The sequence below is a fragment of the Colius striatus genome, chromosome 9, assembly GCF_028858725.1.
Source record: "Colius striatus isolate bColStr4 chromosome 9, bColStr4.1.hap1, whole genome shotgun sequence".
Classification (NCBI taxonomy): Eukaryota; Metazoa; Chordata; class Aves; order Coliiformes; family Coliidae; genus Colius; species Colius striatus.
The window spans coordinates 22186418-22205643 of NC_084767.1; the positions used below are offsets into that span (position 1 = coordinate 22186418).

Consider the following 19226-nt stretch of genomic DNA (forward strand, 5'->3'; position numbering starts at 1 on the left):
ACCAACCTTACCATTGGGCTACAGTTTCTTCTGAGGGGTCATTTATGGTCCTTGGCCTTGCCCAGCAGTTCCTCATGAAGTCAGATGCTGTGAACCAAATGTGGGAGACCTCTACAGAGCTTTGCAGCAGAGTCTTTAACTGAACTGTGGCTAATCCAAAGGCAGTCTGTTAGCCAGAGCTTTGTTCTCTTTCTTGAACTTAATGTAGTTTGGGTTTTTTTTTTCTTTGTACTTACCTACAGCAAAGCAAGGAACTGCCTGATGCCCCCCCTGAAGCTGAATACCTGAAAGGGTCAGTGCTATGGTTTTCACTCGAGGGGAAAGCCAGTGGCAGAATGTGCCTACATTCAATCAAAAAGTGTAACTGCAGCTGGAACCAAGCTTGGGTACATGCAGCAGCACAGTGGTCAGTTCCAGCCTACAAATCCATCTATGTTCCCAGAGTCTGATTTCTTAGAAGCCCCTTCAAACTCCATGCAGTTGCAAATTGTGGTGTTTATCAGCACTTGAACTGGCTACACAAAAGCTTCTTGAGTCACCTTCACTCAGTCATAGGTGTGCTCATCTGGGATTTTGGAGGACTGATAGCATTTGGAGTGCAGATATTTTAATAATGAGATCTGGAAATATTTCCTGACTTCACTGCTAATTCAAAGGCTTTGGAGTCTGGTCAAGACCTTTGATTTACAGCTTTATACTGTGCTTTCAGACAGATATTTCTTGCAAGAAAACTTACTCCTTGGGGAAAAACAACCCCTTAACTCCCTCTGTTTTCTGGAGCTTCTGGATGAAGGGAAGAGTAGATTTAAATACTTAACTATGTCTCTTTTGCTTGAGTGGGGGAAAATAATGTATTTTATCTCCAGGACTGCATAGCTGTAGAGGACCTGCTGTTTTACTCTAGTGGAACATTGGCTATGAGACCATAACTGCCATTGCAAAAACATATCCAGGCAACTCTGGAGTGTGAATCAAAGTCTCCTACACTGTTGTCATGCCATAAATACTTGGTAATGCAGGAGGATTTAGCTGCATGACTCCCTCCATTTAAACAACGCTGCTAAATATCTACATACTGTGCTGAATAATTATGCCCGAATGTGTGCTAATAGCCTTAATTAGCATGTTGTCAAATAATGTTGATGCAAAGCCTTCAGCAAAATTCTTTCAGTGTCTGCTGATGACTTATTTCTTCTGGTTTTTAATCCCAAACCCTGGAGTTATTTTAGCAACAGTTAGAGAAGTACTCAGTGGAAAAGTTGTTAGTCTCCTCCTAGATCACATTCCTATGCCAGCACCTCAGTACTCATACTGGTGCTTCCAGTTGTCACTTTCTGTCACTCCCAGCTTCAGCCTGCAGAGCTGTTGGTAACTAATTTCTTTTCCATATCTGTTGAGGATTTCCAGAGGAAGTGATTGTTGCAGGTTTTCAGGTGTCTCAAAGCACTGTTTTGGATTTTCATTTCTTAGAGCTCTTTGGCTCCTGATAAAACACAGTCTTTGTCTGGAAGTGTTTGGTTGAATATGAAGTGCTATAGTAAAAAAAAAAAAAAAAAGAGGATTTTTTTCGTCTATCTGGCAGTTTTAATTTTTTGTTTCAAACTGAGAACAATTTTGTTAATCTCTGCTGCAGGCCTTGTATATGACACCTTGATGCTGAAACACCAGTGTACCTGTGGAAACACAAACAGCCACCCTGAGCACGCGGGGAGGATCCAGAGCATCTGGTCCCGGCTTCAGGAGACAGGTCTCCGTGGCAAGTGTGAGGTAATTAAGATACCAGCAAAGGGGAAGATGAGGTGGTGGGGCTGGGTGGAAGGGAGAATTTGGATTTGTCTAGCAGATATAACTGCAGGATGATCAGCTTCCGGGGGGGCTGATTTTGGTCTGAACAATAGCGTACCTACCAAATGTGCACCTGGAGCTGGTGACTGCTATCTGGATGTGCAAACTTTATACTGCATTCTGGCTCGAGGTTTTTATAGCTCCAGCTGTTGGCAATGCTTTACCATATGTGGCCTAAATTGAATCCATTCTAGATGACTGCTTGCTCTGCGTGTCTGCATCTGTCAGACGTACTTTTCTAGCAATCTGATTTGATTTCCGTGCAATGACTTAAAACTTTCATGAAACCATGTCAAACGCTCTTTCCCAATGTTACGGTGAAGATGCTTCTGTAATTTTTGGTCCTGCTACCTATAAATTGCAAATCCCTACCAAGCATTGCATTTTGAAGCCGACAAAGATAAGAACATAGCACAAAGCAACTGTGTTGTTATCATTCCAGTCATAAGAGCAAAAGCTGTGGAGCAATGAGTTTGCATTTCTGTGGTTTAATTACTTTTTTAATAAATGGTGGCCAACCTGTAGTGAAGGTACTGTAAAAACAATGAGGGCAGGAGGGTGTAACTAAGCATTCTCTATCACAAGGAGTTGAATTAACTTTATTTGACATACATATTTTAAGAGCAAGGCATACTAAAGAGAACAGCTTAGATACTAATATATAAAGACAAAACATTAAATAAGTGATTAATAATAATTATTATTCATAACTAATAGCAGTGGTGATACATTAATGTTGGTGTGTGTTCATCAATTCTTTGATCGTCTGAGAGTCCTGAATGTTTGAGGTAATTACATCAGCTTCTGACTAGAAAGATTTCCTGAGCAGTGGGAAAGGACTACCACGCGGTGGCAGCACCGCCATGGGTTGAAGGGCCTCTTCGGACCCGTGCTTGTTCCCGAGGAGAACAAAGAACTTCAAACCTGTTTCTGTCTATGAAGAACCAAATAATTAAATTTAGGGGTTATTGTTTGGGAAGAAAAACCCGCCAAACAACTCATACAAGTACCCCACTGTTGTCTAGCTCCTGTTGAGAAGCAAGAGTTAAATTGTGCAGTGCTAATTGCCTGGCCTCCTATATTTGTGATCATAGAGTCATAGAATGGTAGGGATTGGAAGAGACCTCTAGAGATCATCTAGTCCAGCTCTCCTGCTAAAGCAGGTTCACCTAGATCAGATCACACAAGGATGTGTCCAGACAGGTTTTGGGAACTTCACACCTGGGCAGCCTGTGCCAGGATTCTCTCACCCTTACAGTAAAGTAGTTTTTCCTTATGTTTCAGTGGAAATTTTTGTGTTCTAGCTTTTGTCCAGGAGCTGATGTTACATCTGATATAGATATTCTGTAATATATAAGTTCATTATTGTATGATCCCAGGTAACTATTGTTTTCCTTAATTTGGTATTTTTGATTGCTCTCACAATTGGAGTTGTTCGCCTGCTTTCCACCTGTGTTTCCCTTCTGACTACTGTTGGAATTCAACCTCATCATGACTCTTCTTTTTTTTCTGAATATGATCAATATATGATGTTAGCTTCCTGCCTCGATTCCCAGATTTTCTTCTCTGATGACTTTCATACGCCATTTCAGGATGAGCAGTTGCTCTAATTACACTTGCTTTTCTCTAGTTAGCTTTCCTGTTCCTTTACTCTCACCATCTCCTACTCCTGGCCAGACTTGCCTTAGCTTTCTTCTTTATCTTAACTAAAGGCACAACCTTTCCCTTTTTCTCCATCTCCTTCCTGCATCCTCATTTTACTTTTCTATTCTTGATAGGGTGTTTTCTGGAGCAGCTCATTCACTTTCCATTGTTCTTGATCAATATAATTCTTTTCCACCTTGCAAAGCCATTTGACCACTTCTCTGCTCTTCAGAGTCTTTCTGAAGCTCCTTAGAATCATAGAACGGTAGGGGTTGGAAGGGACCTTTAGAGATCATCTAGTCCAACCCCCCTGCAGAAGCAGGTCCACCTAGATCAGGTCGCATAGGAAAATGTCCAGGTGGGTCTTGAAGACCTCCAAGGAAGGAGACTCCACAACCCCTCTGGGCAGCCTGTGCCACTGCTTCCTCACAGTGAAATAGTTTTTTCTAATAATATTTGTTTAATAGGTTTTTTTCCTTTTTTATAGTTTTTTAAATAGTTCTTTCTTAGTTGGGACCTGTCTAGCAGTGAGTGGAGTGGAGTGGAGTGGAGTGGAGTGGAGTGGAGTGGAGTGGAGTGGAGTGGAGTGGAGCGGAGTGGAGAGCAATTAATATAGGGTTTCCTCAGTGAAAGTTACCTTCACATCAGATGCACTTGCCTGACAAGGGATTGGCTTTTCAGACATGAGTCAGCTCAGCTGCTAGGTTCATGCTTGGACATGAGCTCTTGGCATTTCCTGGGACAGTGGACTTGTCTCCTTACCAAGAGGACAGGAATGATGTAGACTTATCTTGTAGAAAGCTTCATTCTGTGGGACATATTCCGTGATAGGAATGATTTAGAAGAATTTTTGAAGTCTGGCCTAATAATTATGCTTACTTTTAATAGTTATATTACTTTTTCAAAACCCCATTGCCTTTTGATGACATCAAGCTGAGTGGTCCAGTTGACACACCTGAGAAACAGGATGCCAAACAGCAGGACCTAGACAGGCCCAAGAGGTAGGCCCATGTGAACCTCATGAGATCCAGCAAGGCTGAGTACAAGGTCCTGCACGTGGGTTGATGTAACCCCTGGTATCAGTACACGATGGGGGATGAAGGGGTTGAGAGTAGCCCAGTGGAAAAGGATTGGCATGCTGGTCAATGAAAAACTCATGTGAGCCAGCAATGTGCACTCGCAGCCCAGAAAGACAACCCTGTCCTGGGCTGCATCCAAAGCTGCAGGGCCAGCAAGTCAAGGGAGAGAATTCTGCTCCTCTGCTCCACTCTCCTGAGATCTCACCTGGAGTACTGCATCCAGCTCTGGGGCCTCAAGATAAAAAGGACATGGAGCTGATGGAGTGAGTCCAGAGGAGGCCACAAAGGTGATCAGAGGACTGGAGCACCTCTGCTGTGAAGATAGGCTGAGAGATGTGGGATTGTTCAGCCTGGAGAAGAGAAGGTCTTCAGGGAGACTTTACAGCAGTACCTGAAGGGGGCTTACAAGAAAAATTATGACAGAGTTTGTAGTACAGCCTATAGTGATAGGACAAGGGGTAATGGTTTTAAAATAGAAGAGGACAGATTTAAACTAGATGTAAGGAAAACATTTTTTATGATGAAGGCGTTGAGGCCATGGTACAGGTTGCCCAGAGAGGTGGTCAATGCTCCATCTTTGGAAACATTCAAAGTGAGGTTGGATGAGGCTCTGAGCAACCCAATCTAGCTGTCTCTGCTTATGGCAGGAGGATTTGACTAGATGACCTTTAAAGATCCCTTCTGACCCAAACTGTTCTACGGTTCTATGATGTTGAGACTCCATGGCGGACAGCATGAGCTGTGCCCTCTACCCCTACCCACAGCAGTATGCATGTGATGTGCAGAACTTTAACAGAACTGTTTATATGAGGATGGCGATGCAGCATGTTACGTATCTGCATTTTTTTGTAATGGATTATAACTGCTGTGTCTGCATAGCAGCCCTACAGGCACTCGGAAGGAGGTAAATATTTTCAGAGTCAGTACTGGGACTGTGCTGAGTCAGCAGCCACACCTGGATTATAGCACTCAGAAATTTGCCTAGCTCTACACTTAATTTTTTTTTTTTGCTGAGCTCCTGGTTTATTCTATATTGTTTTTTTCTAACTGGCTTTGCTGATGCACACATCTGTGCACACTCATTTTTGTCTTTTGCTGTTGCAAATACAAATGCTTTGCTGTTGGCCTGTGCCTCAGACATCATGAGCCAGTTCAGTAATCCCAAGGGCCTGTTGTGATAATTATTTGTGATTAGGTAGTTTAATCCATTTCTTACAACTCAGATTTGTGAAAGGACAGTTTAAACTTTGACATTTCTGTAGCCTCACATTTACCCTTCCTTCCTTAACAGCCCTTTGCTGTGGTCTGCATGTGTGTATAGTTTGATCCCCTTGGTTGCAAGTAGTTGCTCAACAGGGATTAAAAACAGTGCCCGGTGTAGTAAATAATCCCGAACACACTGTGTGGGATCAGATGAGACTCCGTTGGATTCTCGTCCTCTTCCAAAAGGAGTTTAACAGCTCTCCTTTCCCCCACGACTGCACACTGACAATAAATCCCAGCTCTGTTTTCTCATGCAAGTTCCAATAATTCTCGGTGTCTGTCTCCTGGAAAAGTTCTTTTGGTGTTTCTGTTGCACACATGCCCCAAGCCAGAAAAGGGCTTGCAGATAAATATTTTTATCATGCATGCAAACAAACACTTGCTTTGAAATTTCAGAAATGAGCTAAGTGAAAACCTGTTTTCATCAGGCAGCTGAGAGCCTCCTACTCAAGCTGCCAAGTGCTGAGTTCCTACCATTTCTCTTGGAGGCAGTAGAAGTCATCCAGAAGGGGCATGAATATTTTTAGAAGAGAAAAAACTCACATCACTTCCTCTCTGGCTCTCATTTTTCAGCAGTGAAACAGATACATATATGCTAAAGTTGTCCAAAAGCCGTTTTACATCCAGCTGAGGGGAAAACGTGCGCCAGATTTGTGGTGTGATAGGTAAGAGTCTGGCAGAGTTGCACAAGTTTAAAGATGACCTTTTGGAGTGAAAGCAGTTGTCCAGACTCAATGACAGATGTGATTTAGAGTACTGCTTGTTTAATTAAGTTAGCTTTATAAAATATGGCAATTATTGTGGTGTATATTCAGAATTTAAAAGCAACACTTATACTAATTGAGGCAATCTCAGTAAGACTGTGCCCTGTCCCCAACCCAAAAACCTACAATCATGGTATGGAGTAATCCTCCCAGCCTTCATCAAGAGCATGAAGAAATCAATAGGTTTTGCTTTGTGTTTCAGAGGTAATCAGATCCCTGGGTTGCTGTGTCAGAATGGGGAAGAATGAGTTCCTCAGGCAGAGTCTGTCTCCCAGCACATCTTGACAGCAGCCCTGCATTGTTTAAAGCATGAGGACTGTTAGCAGAAGGTTAACTGCAGCTGCAGAGGGCTGACATTAAAAAAAACAGATCCCAGGCTGAGCCCTCTGTAAGAGCAGAGCTGTGTCTGCAGCCTTCTGGTGGGTGTCTGCTTGGAGGGCAGTACTGGTCCAGGCGGCGAAGCCTCTGGAAAAGCACTCCATTCCCAAGGTTTCCCATGGCAAAGCACGGAGGTCATGTGGGAAGTGGTGCCTGGGAAGTTGGCCTCAGGAGGACAGCTTTGTAGCTGTTTTGATAGGTTTTTGTGGCTTTTTTTGAGACAGCAGTTGGGCCAAGATCTGGTTTGTGGTCACTCAAGATTCATATCCTGTCCTGTAGAAACATCATGTGATGAAAGAGTGAAAAAGTGTAAATGAAGAGGCTGGTGAGGTTTTTCTTTTCTTCAAAATGCAAGGGAAAGGTTGGCTCCAAGGAAAAGAATAAAGAGTACAGAAGGATATGTTTGAAGCCACTGAAAAGGAGAGGTGATGTACTGATACAAAGGTCAGGTTTTGTGCAGAAAGAGACATGAAAGACACAGGGTAAAGAGCCAGCTAGTTCGTTGGGGTTAAGCAGCCGGCTCCTGGGCTGAAAAGCCAGGGTTTAGCAGCCAGGAAGGTGGTTAAAAAAGAGAGAGAATAATACAGAGTTAGCAAGCTCAATGGGCAAAATGAAGCCTCAACAATAAGAGTATCAGGACTTAGAAGAATTTTAGAAGGTGAAGACCCATTCCATTCAGGAGCAGCAGGCTGAGCCACAGACTGAGGTACAAGTCATCATGGGTCTAGAAACAAGAGTGAGGAATATATTTTTTTCTCTAACTTTATTTTGGGGACAGTTCATTTGTTTTCTTGGTGTCTTTGTGTTGGAGCCAAGGACAAAGCTTGTGATGCGTGAGCTGGGAGATGAGAAAGGTGCAAAAGCCTCTCAAGCATAATCCTTTCTAAACAGGCAGTATTTACTCAGATGTTTGTGAATATTTGTTTCACTATGCAGTAGCTTTTTCCTTGAATGTGCTTTACTTGCAGCACAGAAGGAAGTTCTTCATCCACTCTGAGTTTCTGTTGAGTTACAGGTGTCATGTGGAGGGCAGGGTGATGTTAATACTCTCCTAAAGAGCACAGAGCTTGAGTTGTCTTGGTAGAGCCACCTCCCTTCCTCATCCTGGGGGAGCTGAAGCTGTTTGCACGCACAGAGGAGCTGACACGTTACCGTGACTGGCAGCCATTCCGATGTTTTCACATAATGCCAAGAAAAAAACCCAACAGTGCTGTTTCTGTATGGCCCTTGATTGTAGCAGCTGAAAATGGGTCAGTACGTCTTGTACAAAGGAAAAGCACTGGCATGTACATTAGAGGGAAGATGTAAGAGCCTGTAAAGAGGGACCGAGGGAGCTCACCGGGAATGAAAAAGGAAGACAGGAAGAAAGTTTGAGAGGGATTTGCCAGATATTTCCATCCCTTCTGGGTCTAGCATTTTTGTGATTATTGCCTCTTTAATGAGATGGTGTATTTTTATCTCATCGTTAACCTCTGGAAAGCTAAGTGATGGAGCAGAGCACAGAGAAACTGAAAGAGAAACTGGAGAGCAAAAATACCAAAATTAGGAGAGATGGAGTGCAAGAACACTCCTGCCATGCTTTGATTTCTGCTACATTATGCCTCAAATGTTTTTACAAAGTGATTTCCTGTGTGCTTTGCAACACACGATGGAGGCATATGCGGAGGACTTGACGCCAAAAAAATCCTTCAAGTTTTTTCTGTGGACTGTGTTTCAGGGGATGGAGGTTCTGGAGTCCTCATGCTCCCAGTATGCTCCAGCTTCTCTTTGGAACAAGTTTTTTGTTTGAAAGTATTCTTTTTAGGAGCATAATTTATGTTTTCCCTTTTTTTTTTTTTTGTTTCATTTAAGCTATCCATGCATGTTCTGGCCTGTATTAGAAACAATGTGACCATCAGGACCAGGGAAGTGATTGTCCCCCTGTACTGGGCTGGTGAGGCACACCTTGAGTCTTATGTTCAGGGTTGGGCCCCTCACTCCAAGAGGGACACTGAGGGGCTGGAGCATGTTCATATAGACAAGATTGACAGTTCCCAGATCAGCAAAACAAATATCTCAGCACTAGTCTTCCTGGGCCTAACACAAACCAACCTATGATATGCCCTTAGTATAGCAACCTTCAGAAGTGTAGATCTGCTTGAGGGCAGGAAGGCTCTTCAGAGGGACCTGGTCAGGCTGGAGCGATGGGCTGAGGCCAACTGTATGAGGTTCAACGAGATCAAGTGCCGGGTCCTGCACTTGGGCCAAAACAACTACAGGCAACGCTACAGGCTGGGGCAGACGGACTGGGAAGCTGCCTGGAGGGAAAAGGACCTGTAAATGTTGATCAACAGCGGCTGAACATGAGCCAGCATCCTGTCTTGTATTAGAAATAGTGCGGCCAGCAGGACCAGGACAGTGATTATGCCCCTGTACTGGGCACTGGTGAGGCTGCACCTCAAGTGCTGTGTTCAGTGTTGAGCCCCTCACTCCAAGAGGGACAATGAGAGGCTGGAACATGTCCAGAGATGGGCACGGGAATGGGGAAAGGTCTGCAACATAAGTCTGATGGGGAGCAGCTGAGGGACCTGGGGGTGTTCAGTCTGGAGAAGAGGCTGAGGGGAGACATGATCACTCTCTGCAACTCTCTGACAGGAGGTTATAGTGAGGTGGGGATCATTCTCATCTCCTAAGTAATGAGTGATAGGAGATGGCTTCAACCTTTTTCCCTGAGAGGGTTGTTAAACACTGGCACAGGCTGCCCAGGGAGATGGTGGAGCCCCCATCCCTGGAGATATTGCAAAGCTGTTCAGCTGAAGCACTGAGGGACATGGTTTAGTGGTGGACTTGGCAGTGTTGGGTCAGTGGTTGAACTCAATGATGTTAAAGGTCTTTTCCAACCAAAATGATTCTGTAGTTCTATAATTTTTGTTGTTGATATTCTCATTAGAAGCTCTGCTTCTGCAGGAATGTGGATGTCTTAAAAAAAACACTGGCCAAAGCCAGGATGAGGACTGTGCAGGAGATGCGTGTACTCCTGTGTGGGCTGCACAGAGTGATGCTCTTTGCTGAGGATCACATTTTGGGTGAGCTTTTAATATGTTTTAGACCAAGTCATTGCATTTATATGGCATTCTAAGCCATATAAAATAGTTTGGATGTGGGCAGGTGGTGTAGTGGGGAGGAGGAGTGCATGCATCTGAAGCAAAGTGATTCTTCTTCTAAATAACTTCTTCTCCTCACTCATGATCACCTCTTAAGCAACCTCTGCACTTTCTCATCTCGCTATATATTTCCCCTGCCAGCAGTCTGGAGGCAATCACAAGCTCCCAGTTAAAAAGTTGAGGTCGTTCTTTCCACTGCTGGGAGTTTTTTGGCTTCTCTGGTAAAGCTGATAGCCATCAGCCCCATGTACCTACTGGGAAGTGCTCACTCCTCTGCAGGAGGCCACAGCATGGTCCTTCTGTGCCCAAGGTTAAGCATCTCCAAGCAGCACTTTGTTCCTACCAACATATCTTCCATAAAAAATGGATGACAGCAACAAAGCATAAGCCCTAAAGGTGTACTGGACCCCTGCGAAAGGAAAGGGGAAAACATCTCCAGTTTGTAAAATGTGAAGTTGGGTCCTGCTGACATCAGTAAAGGCTCTGCCACGATCATCAGTGAAGCCAGGGTTTTGACACTGGTGTGTGTCTGCCCTTCTGGGTTTCATCTGGCAGCAAAAGCAGGGATGAGCATATTTGCTACAGTAATTCCAGCATAGACCTACATCATTGTGTAAGACAACTATTTATAAGAGATTGAATATTGTGGGGTTTCCAAGAGGGGTTTTAGAGCACAGTGTTTGTAATTGACCCTTAATTTTGCTTGAAGGTTCAGTTTGGAAAGCGGTGTGTTTGGGAGAAATGTTTAGGTTAGCTTGTTAAATACGGTGGGAATATTAGAGGATGATTTAGAGGGACACATTTCCACCAGAGAATCGCTTTCTAATGGCTTATCACTGGTTGAGGAATACCTGTGTGATTTAGTAAATGCCCTGTAGTGTTTTTTAAACAAAAATAAATAAAGATGACTTCGTATGTCAAGCTAATATTTGGAATAAGGGATTAAGCCAAAATCTGTCTTACAATGAATTTTTCAGCATAAGGACCCGTTTTAATTTTTTTTTTGGTCACTGTCTTTATTTGCTGAGGAGAAAGAAAAGTTCTTTAATGAGGGTTAAGCAGTTAATTGGTGATTTCATGACTTCTCTTCTTTCCTCTTTCAGTGCATCCGTGGAAGAAAAGCAACTCTAGAAGAGCTGCAGACAGTTCACTCGGAAGCCCATACGCTGCTGTATGGCACAAACCCTCTGAACAGACAGAAACTGGACAGCAAAAAACTTCTAGGTATGGTTTCCTGTTGGGGAGTTGTCCTTTCTTGACCTCAGGCACTCCCACTGCCTCAGCCCTGACTGGCAGTCACTTTGCTGGCAACCTCCATTCAATGTCTCGTTGAGAGCAGTACAAGATACATCTCTCTTTCATCAGGTAGGTCCTTCAACCTTAGATAGCTAAAACTTCCTTTCTTTGGTGCCTTCAACACCCAAAAGGAGGTTTCCCTGAGGAGGAAAGGTAATTCACAGAATCACAGAATTTCCAAATGGTGAGGGTTGGAAGGGGCCTCTAGAGATCCCCTCAGTCCCCTGCTAAAGCAGACTTCCCTCGATCAGGCTGCAGAGGAGCACATCCAGGCGGGTTCAGAAACCTCCAGAGAAGGAGATTCCACAACAGAGGAGACTCCACACCCTCCCTGAGCAGCCTGTGCCAGGGCCCCCTCACCTGAAGAGCAAAGAAGTTTCTCCTCGTGTTCAAGTGGAACTTCATGTGTTCCATCTTGTGCCTGTTACCCCTTGTCATGTCACTGGCCACCACAGAAAAAAAGACTGGCCCCATCCTCTTGACACCCACCATTTAGGTATTTATCAGTATTTATATGGTCCCCTCTCAGCCTCTGTTCTCCAGGCTAAAAAGCCCCAGGTTTCACAGCCTTTCTTTGTCAGAGAGATATTCTAGTCCCCTTATCGCCTTCGTAGCCCTTTATTGGACTGTGCCCAGCAGTTAAATCTCCCTTGAGCAAGACAGGGTTTTTTTGGGTAGACTGTGGTAACACTGTTTCCTGCACATTCAGATGTCAGAGTCTTTTGAGATACTATTTCCACGCCTTCTGACACAAACTCTGTATCAGTTCACAGATAGATTTGGAAGTACAGTTTATTTGGCTAGGATTGGATTTGGGGATACCCAGGTTTTGCTGAACCGTTCCTGATGTGTTTTTTAGAGAACCTGAGGGAGGAGAAACTCTTGCACTCCTTGTAAGCACTTCTGTAGTTTGACTCTGTCCCCCCTGTGTCTTTAATCATTGATTTTAAAATCTCTGAAGATACCAGGTTTACTCCTATAGTGAAGAGAATGAATTCGGATGCCTGAGGTATTCCAGCACAAAATGTTGCCTATTTGGGCTTAAATTGCAAAGATGACCGAATTGTCAAAGAGCTGCAGCCAAAGCCAGAAGGTCAAGTCCCCAGGACCTCCAGTGGGAAGGGCTTCCCAGTAACACTTAGCAGAGCTTAGGCCTTTTTTCCTAAACCCATCTTGCACGTTTTTTTAGCCTTGAGCTGCCAGCAGTGGACTTGCTGCTGTCCTGTGTGGCCATCTTTGCCCAGACAGCAGTGAATGGCCTCTTCCCACTACCAGATTGTCCTCCCTTTGCAGGTGGAGCTGTGCATGGGCCACAGCTGGCACTAATAATGCCAAGTGCCAAGCTTGGAGGAGGAGCAAACAGCTTCACCATTCAGTGTGGCTGGCAGTCATAAGGCAGGAGAAAATAAGTTGATGGCTTGACAGCTGGAGCTGCAGAGCAAACTGAAATGACAAGAGCAGCAAGGCTGGCTGGGATCATAGAATCATAAAATGGCTTGGGTTGGAAAGGAACCTTAAAGATCATCTAGTTCCAACCCCTGTGCCATGGGCAGAGAGACCTTCCACTAGAACAGGCTGCTCAAAGCCCTGTGGTTGCATAACACCCAGGGAGAAAATCTCCTTTGGGAGCAGGGCAGCTTCTTAACTTGATGGCTTCCACAGTGGTGGACCTGAGGAAGGGTAGCAGCCACTGATGTGTTGGGAAAACCTCCCTGAAACACCTTGGCGTGTGCATTTGTATACAAAGGTGAACAAGCCTGTAAGTAGCCATTTCTTCAGCAATCCTCTCCTATTGAGTGTTTAAAAGGTTTATAAACTTACAAACAAGCTTTGTGGGGTTCTTTTAAATATGTTAGAGGGTAAATGTATGGCAGGTTGGAAGTCTGAGACCAGAGCTTTGTGTGAAGCTCACCTAAGCAAATGTGAGTTTGTTACACCTGAGTGTCTTAACATTTGTAAGGCTGCAATGAGGTGGCTGCCTCAGTGTAAACTCTTTGCCTTTGAAATGTCTATGAGGAAGAAAAATGTGAGATGTGTCAACCTAGAAAGGAAGTGCTTGTAAAGCAGAGGGATGAAAACAAGAGATGTTTCTTTTTAAGCTTTTGCAAATTGTAAAGAGGGTGTCCCTTCATCTGACAGTTCTTTAGGAGAAAACTGAAGGGTGGTAAATAGCTCAGGTTTTTGAGAATTGTAAGCAGGCATTGATGTGGCTCTGCTGTGTACTTTTACTTCTGCAGTTGTCCTGCAGCTCGTTATTTCTGAATATTACTCCTTTCTCAAAAAGCTCTTCTTTACAAGTGCAGAAGAAACTTGCATTGGAATCCCGCCACTGATGTCCAAGTTTCTTTCCTCAAAGGACCCTGAGCATCACAAAGATTTTTCTTTGCTGTGTTTTGTCAGGTGGGTTTGAAGGAGGTGGCCTTCAAGGCAGATTGCACAACCCTACCCCTGGAAGGGTTACTAAAGCCCTGGAAAGTCTGAGGATGAAAAGTATGAATCTATCTTATGTTTGACAGTGTAAATCTTCGGAACCTGTTGAACAAGTTTAAACTTAGGCAAATAAAGCTGCTTTTAATTTGTGGAGAGCAATCATAAATTGCTGTCAGGAATATAAATATCAAAGTAATGAGTGGATTAGTGGTGAAAGATGTGACAGAAGGTCCAAGGCAGGGTGATCTAAGAACTTTAACGTGGATCTAATCAAAGAGTGAATCTCACTGTGCACTCAGATTAATAATACAGATACACTAACTCCATTTTCAGTCAGGGGGATAATGTATGTGTCTGCGACGCATTTGACGCCGTCGTGGTACTCAGTAACATCTGTCTTCTGTCATGGCTAATTCGTGCTCTGCAAAGCTGGTAGTTAGCATTTCAGGGAATTTCTTCTTTCAGTAGAGAAATGTCCAGAACAAGAACCTGGTTTAGTTGGGGAAAAAAATCCCTCAACCCAGTTTATTTCACCATTCACTTTCATTAACTTTAAATAGATCTGAAGCAAACGAATTTCAGACAGTGTACTCCATATCCTTTACAGTCTGCATGCACATATTTCTGTCTCCCTGTTTTCCTGCGATGCATAGGCAAATGTACAAGTTATACACGTAGGGTGGTGATGGAAATGAGACAGCATGTTCTTTTTTCATTATACGGTTTATAGACCTGCAGAATTTTGAATGGAAGATAATTTGATCATATGCAAGTCCAGAAAATGTTACAATTCTTACAGGTGCAGGGGGGTTGGACTAGATGATCTCTAAAGGTCCCTTCCAACTCCTACCATTCTGTGATTCTATGATTCTATGAAAGTTAGCCTTACAGATATTTTTCTCTATTTTTCTCAAATTCTTAATGTTGATTTTGCACTTCCAGTCAAAAACATGTTTTCTTTTGTTTGCCACCAGTTCATTTTTTGTCTTCCTCTTTTATGAAGTTTGGGCACTCCAAAGTCTTCTAGTAGCTGCAGATGATTATGATAATTAGGGTCTTTTTATGGTTCCCTATTCTTCTTCAGCTGAAACGTTCATCTGACAAGATGTGCTGAGCAGTTATCGGTAGCATATCCATCATTTATAGTCAGCACAACTGCTTGAAATGTAGTCCAGCACAAAAACCTTGCATGAAAATCAGTGATTTGTAGAAGGCTTTTATATTGGAAAGGCTTTTTTTGAACAAGCCCAAGTGCATACATTGTGTATGTATGCATTGTACTGTACCAGTGTTTGCTGTGTGTTTTCTGAAAAGGACAAGAAAAACCTGGTGTGTTACTGTGTTCGGAATGATTTCAGCATTGCCATAAAATGGGACCAAAATATGGTGAACTTTGACTTTTTGACTCACGGGGTCCATTTTTTTTTTTTCCTACAGGCTCTCTAACATCGATGTTTGTCAGGCTTCCTTGCGGTGGTGTTGGGGTGAGTACTCTCTTTAATGTGTAAATAATGTCCTGTTTGTTCTCCCAGTCCCATTGGTAACAAAAATGGTTGCTTTGCATTTCATCAAGTGGGTAATTGCAACCAGATGTTACTCATAAACAGGGTCTGCCTGGGGTGCGGGGTTGCAGCCGCAGCCTCACGTGCCTTTCTTCAAAAGCAGAGTGAAGATTTTTAAACTATGTTGGAGAGCTGAAGTGTGTGTGACATTCATTCCTAGGCATGTTTTGTCTCTGGCTTTTAGGAGGAGAAACCTCATTTCCCAGGCAGTGATGTTTAATGGCTTAGAGGTTACTATATTTAAAAGCAACCCTTGCATTCAAAAGTGCTTTCTACATAGATTGCAAGGTGTGCTTTTCATGCTTCTTATGCTGCTTAGGTGTTTCATCTTCAGTATTTGTACTTCAGAGCTGCCTGCCTCCTGGTGCAGGTGGAAAACATATTAATAAAATAGTGATATTGATGGACAATGTTTAGGAAGTTCCTGTAAATAGTAAGTTGCTGCGTTCATGTCTGGACTACATCACTACCCTCAAATGAAATGTCTCACAGGTTATGCAGCACAGGGGAAATGCAGTCTTCAGTACTTGACCTCTTCATTTCTTGAGCTTCAGGACAATTACGCATGGATTCTGAAGGAGGTGACTCAAATACCCCTCCCTCCATCGTGGAAAAGCTGAACGTTAGTTTTCATCTGTCCAATTTCTGTATAATGAAAAGACTCTTTTTTTCCCCCTTGTTCCAATAAGGCTCAAAAAAACCCAAATACCAACCAAATACCTGGTGTTGAAGCTTTGCGCCATTGTTGTTTTCCTTTGAAGCCTGAAAACGTGAAAGTTTTTTCTTTCAAGTCAGCCTTTCTGTTCTGAAGTTTCTGGAGAGAGTGACAGTACAGAAAATCTTGGAGTACAGGAAGGGAAAAGAATGAGAAGAGACAATAAAAGGCATTGTGTTTGAAAATTCACAGTGGTAGTTCTTATGCATAATTGTAGCTCGTGAGGTTGAATTTGGAGGTCTGGATTCTGTTATGGAAATGAAACAAAATTGTTTTCTTCCTGAGTCTTTGCAAAATTGCTGCTTTGAAAATTATCCTGTCAAAAACAAAGGGGGGGGACACATTTCTTCATACCGCCACTGCTGAGCACTCATTGAGATATTTTATTTTGTATTGTAAATGTGCTGCAGTCTCCTAATTCATGGCAAATTTTTGGCTAGAGTTTAAAAGGTTTGTATTTACTCTGCCCTGCAGTCAGGCATGCCATTCAAAGCAAAAATTATCATTTGCAAATGAAGACTGAATGGTAACAAGTAGAGACAGTGCCTGAGCTTAGCATGGTCCCAGAAGTCTCGCATTAAATCCTAAATCAAGGCAGGAAATGCCACGGTACTGGTATTATCAATACGCTTCTAATAAAGATAATGCTTGCAGTGAACTGCCTGGTCACTTTTCTCTGGAGATCCTAAAATAGTAGACAGAATATTTGCTGACTTCTGCACCGTGTTTTAGCAACCCTAACACTTACTTTTCATATCTTCTAGGAAAAGCTTTTTTAAAACCAATACAACTACATGACAGTCAGATTTCCCAGAAAAATATATTTCTGTTGTCTTGCTTGTCTTTCCCTCCCCATTTTCCTTGGGTTATAGTGACGACTGGTTGTGTACTTCTGCTGCTTCCATGGATGATGCAGGAAAACATGGTCTTCATTGCTTTTGGGATGCATTCTGAATTAGTAAATACACCCCAGCCCTATATTTGTAGGGAAAATGAGACCATGATATAGATAATTGGCTGTAGCACATTAAGTCCTTTGCACTGGATGTACCCTGGATGGTTTTTAACATGGATCATCTCCTTCAGCATACAAGAAATGTACAGTGATCTTACAAGGCCCTTTCAGCCCCACTTCCTACTGTCTTTTGAAGTGTAAGATTTATCAGGAAAACTGGTTTAGTAGTGTGATGTGTTTACTGAAGAAACGGGGAAAACTGCAGTCATTGTGAGACTGCCAGTTCTGTGAGATGAGGTGCTCTTGATTTGATTTGTTGTGGGAAACTGCTGGAAGAAGCCCTATGTTGGGATCTTAGATGAGGCCACAGAACACACCTTTCAGCAGCACAGGAAAACCATGTTATTTTCTATACCACAGAATGACAAGTTGTTTTTGAGATACATGCTTTTTTTTTTTCCTATGGAAATCAGAAACAATTTTAAAACATCAAAGCAAAGGGTAAAACATCAGTTATAAAGAATTTTAGTGCTAGAGGAGCTGTACTGTACATCTGAGAAGTTTCAGCTTGTGAATACTGCTGGGAGATGCAGTGTTTGTTATAGTATAATATAATTATTTCAGATTGTTCTAGCAAAAGAGCTTAAGGGATGTTTTTTCTACTGTTGCTTGGCAGGCCATTTTCAGGCTGCAAGGTTTCTATATAGCTTTTTTGAATGATGGAGTTTTATTTACATTCTACCCTGTTTGACATTGCCAGGATGGCAGAACATTACTCATCACTGAGCGATAATCAGTCTCTATTTTGTCTTTTCCTTATAACTTCAGAAGGTTGTGGAGAGGCAGCCCTGGTCCTATAAGAAGTATATGTATATGGGCTCCAGTCACTTTGTGCTACTGCATATTTCCTGATGGTGAAGGAACATCAGGTGCATGTGACGATCAGAGCACCTGTAGAACATCATCTTAACTACCAATGGTTTGTAGACCAGGTTTGAAGGAAAGAGATTTACTTCAGTGGAGACTTCATTTTCTCTGGCTTGGTCACTCAATAAGTGCAGTCCAGGAGATACTTCGTGGGTCTTTGCAAGCAGCTCACCGTGACACTAGACAGCTTTCCAACTGTCTGGCTGTTTCGTAAGGCAGATTTTCCCTGGAGAGCTCAATACTGGTCTGACAAATACTTTCTTAGAGACAAAACTGACATCATAAAGAAAAAATGAAAGAAAACTAAAATGTTTAAAAATTAGTAGAATGAGTTGGGACTAGTCATCTTTTGGATTCGTTACTGGTTAGAAGACAGGAAACAGTGCTTAGAATTACAGTCCTTGAAAAATCGGTGGGTTCCGTGAGGTGTTGCAACACGAGTCACATGCAGGTATCCTTTTCTGATAGTACTAAGTTTATTTGGGATCTTCAAGGCAAAAGCTGTCTGCAAAGAAATATGGTGTCATGATAATGATAAACTGAGTAGTAAAGTAATACTAATGTAGCATGTTAAGTTCAGTGCTGGATGCGAAATAATACCTGTACACTGTAGAAGGACTGGCCTGCAGCGAGTGAAAGCTGAATGATTGCTGTTCCTTATATTGTTCAGGAGGTGAGGGTATCAGATGAAATTATGGGCTAGAAAGGCTGAAGCGAAGTCACAGAATCGTGGAATGGTGTAGAAGGGAACTCTCAAGATTATCCAGACCAACCCCAGCTTCACCTCGATCAGGTCACTCAGGAGCACACCCAGGTGGGTTTGGAAACCTCCAGAGAAGGAGAATCCACACCCTCCCTGAGCAGCCTGTGCCAGGCCTCCCTCAGCTGAACAGTTTCTTCTTGTGTTCTAGTGGCACTTCCTGTGTTCCAGTTTGTGCCCATTTCCCCTTGTTCTGTCACTGGCCACCAAAGAGAAAAGATTGGCCCCATCTTCTCAACACCCACCTTTCAGATATTGACCAGCGTTGATAAGGTCCCCTCTCAGCCTTCTCCTCTCCAGGCTAAACATCCTTTCCTCATCAAGAGAGATACTCCATTCCCCTGATCATCTTGGTGGCCCTGTGCTGGACTCTCTCCAGAAGTTCCCTGCCCCTCTTGAGCTGAGGAGCCCAGAACTGGACACAGGACTCCAGATGAGGCCTCACCAGGGCAGAGTAGAGGGGGA

General features: G+C 43.2%; 1 protein-coding gene across 7 annotated transcripts in view; it reads left to right on the top strand.

The window, feature by feature from the left end:
• HDAC4 (histone deacetylase 4) overlaps positions 1-19226 on the top strand; it is a 288250-nt gene that overhangs the window by 232711 nt on the left and 36313 nt on the right. For all 7 annotated transcript variants that reach the window (XM_062002060.1, XM_062002065.1, XM_062002062.1 and 4 more), the window contains 3 exons: positions 1634-1767; positions 11220-11340; positions 15280-15326. In XM_062002060.1, the coding sequence (XP_061858044.1) occupies positions 1634-1767; positions 11220-11340; positions 15280-15326 (302 nt within the window). The remainder of the gene's footprint in view (positions 1-1633; positions 1768-11219; positions 11341-15279; positions 15327-19226) is intronic.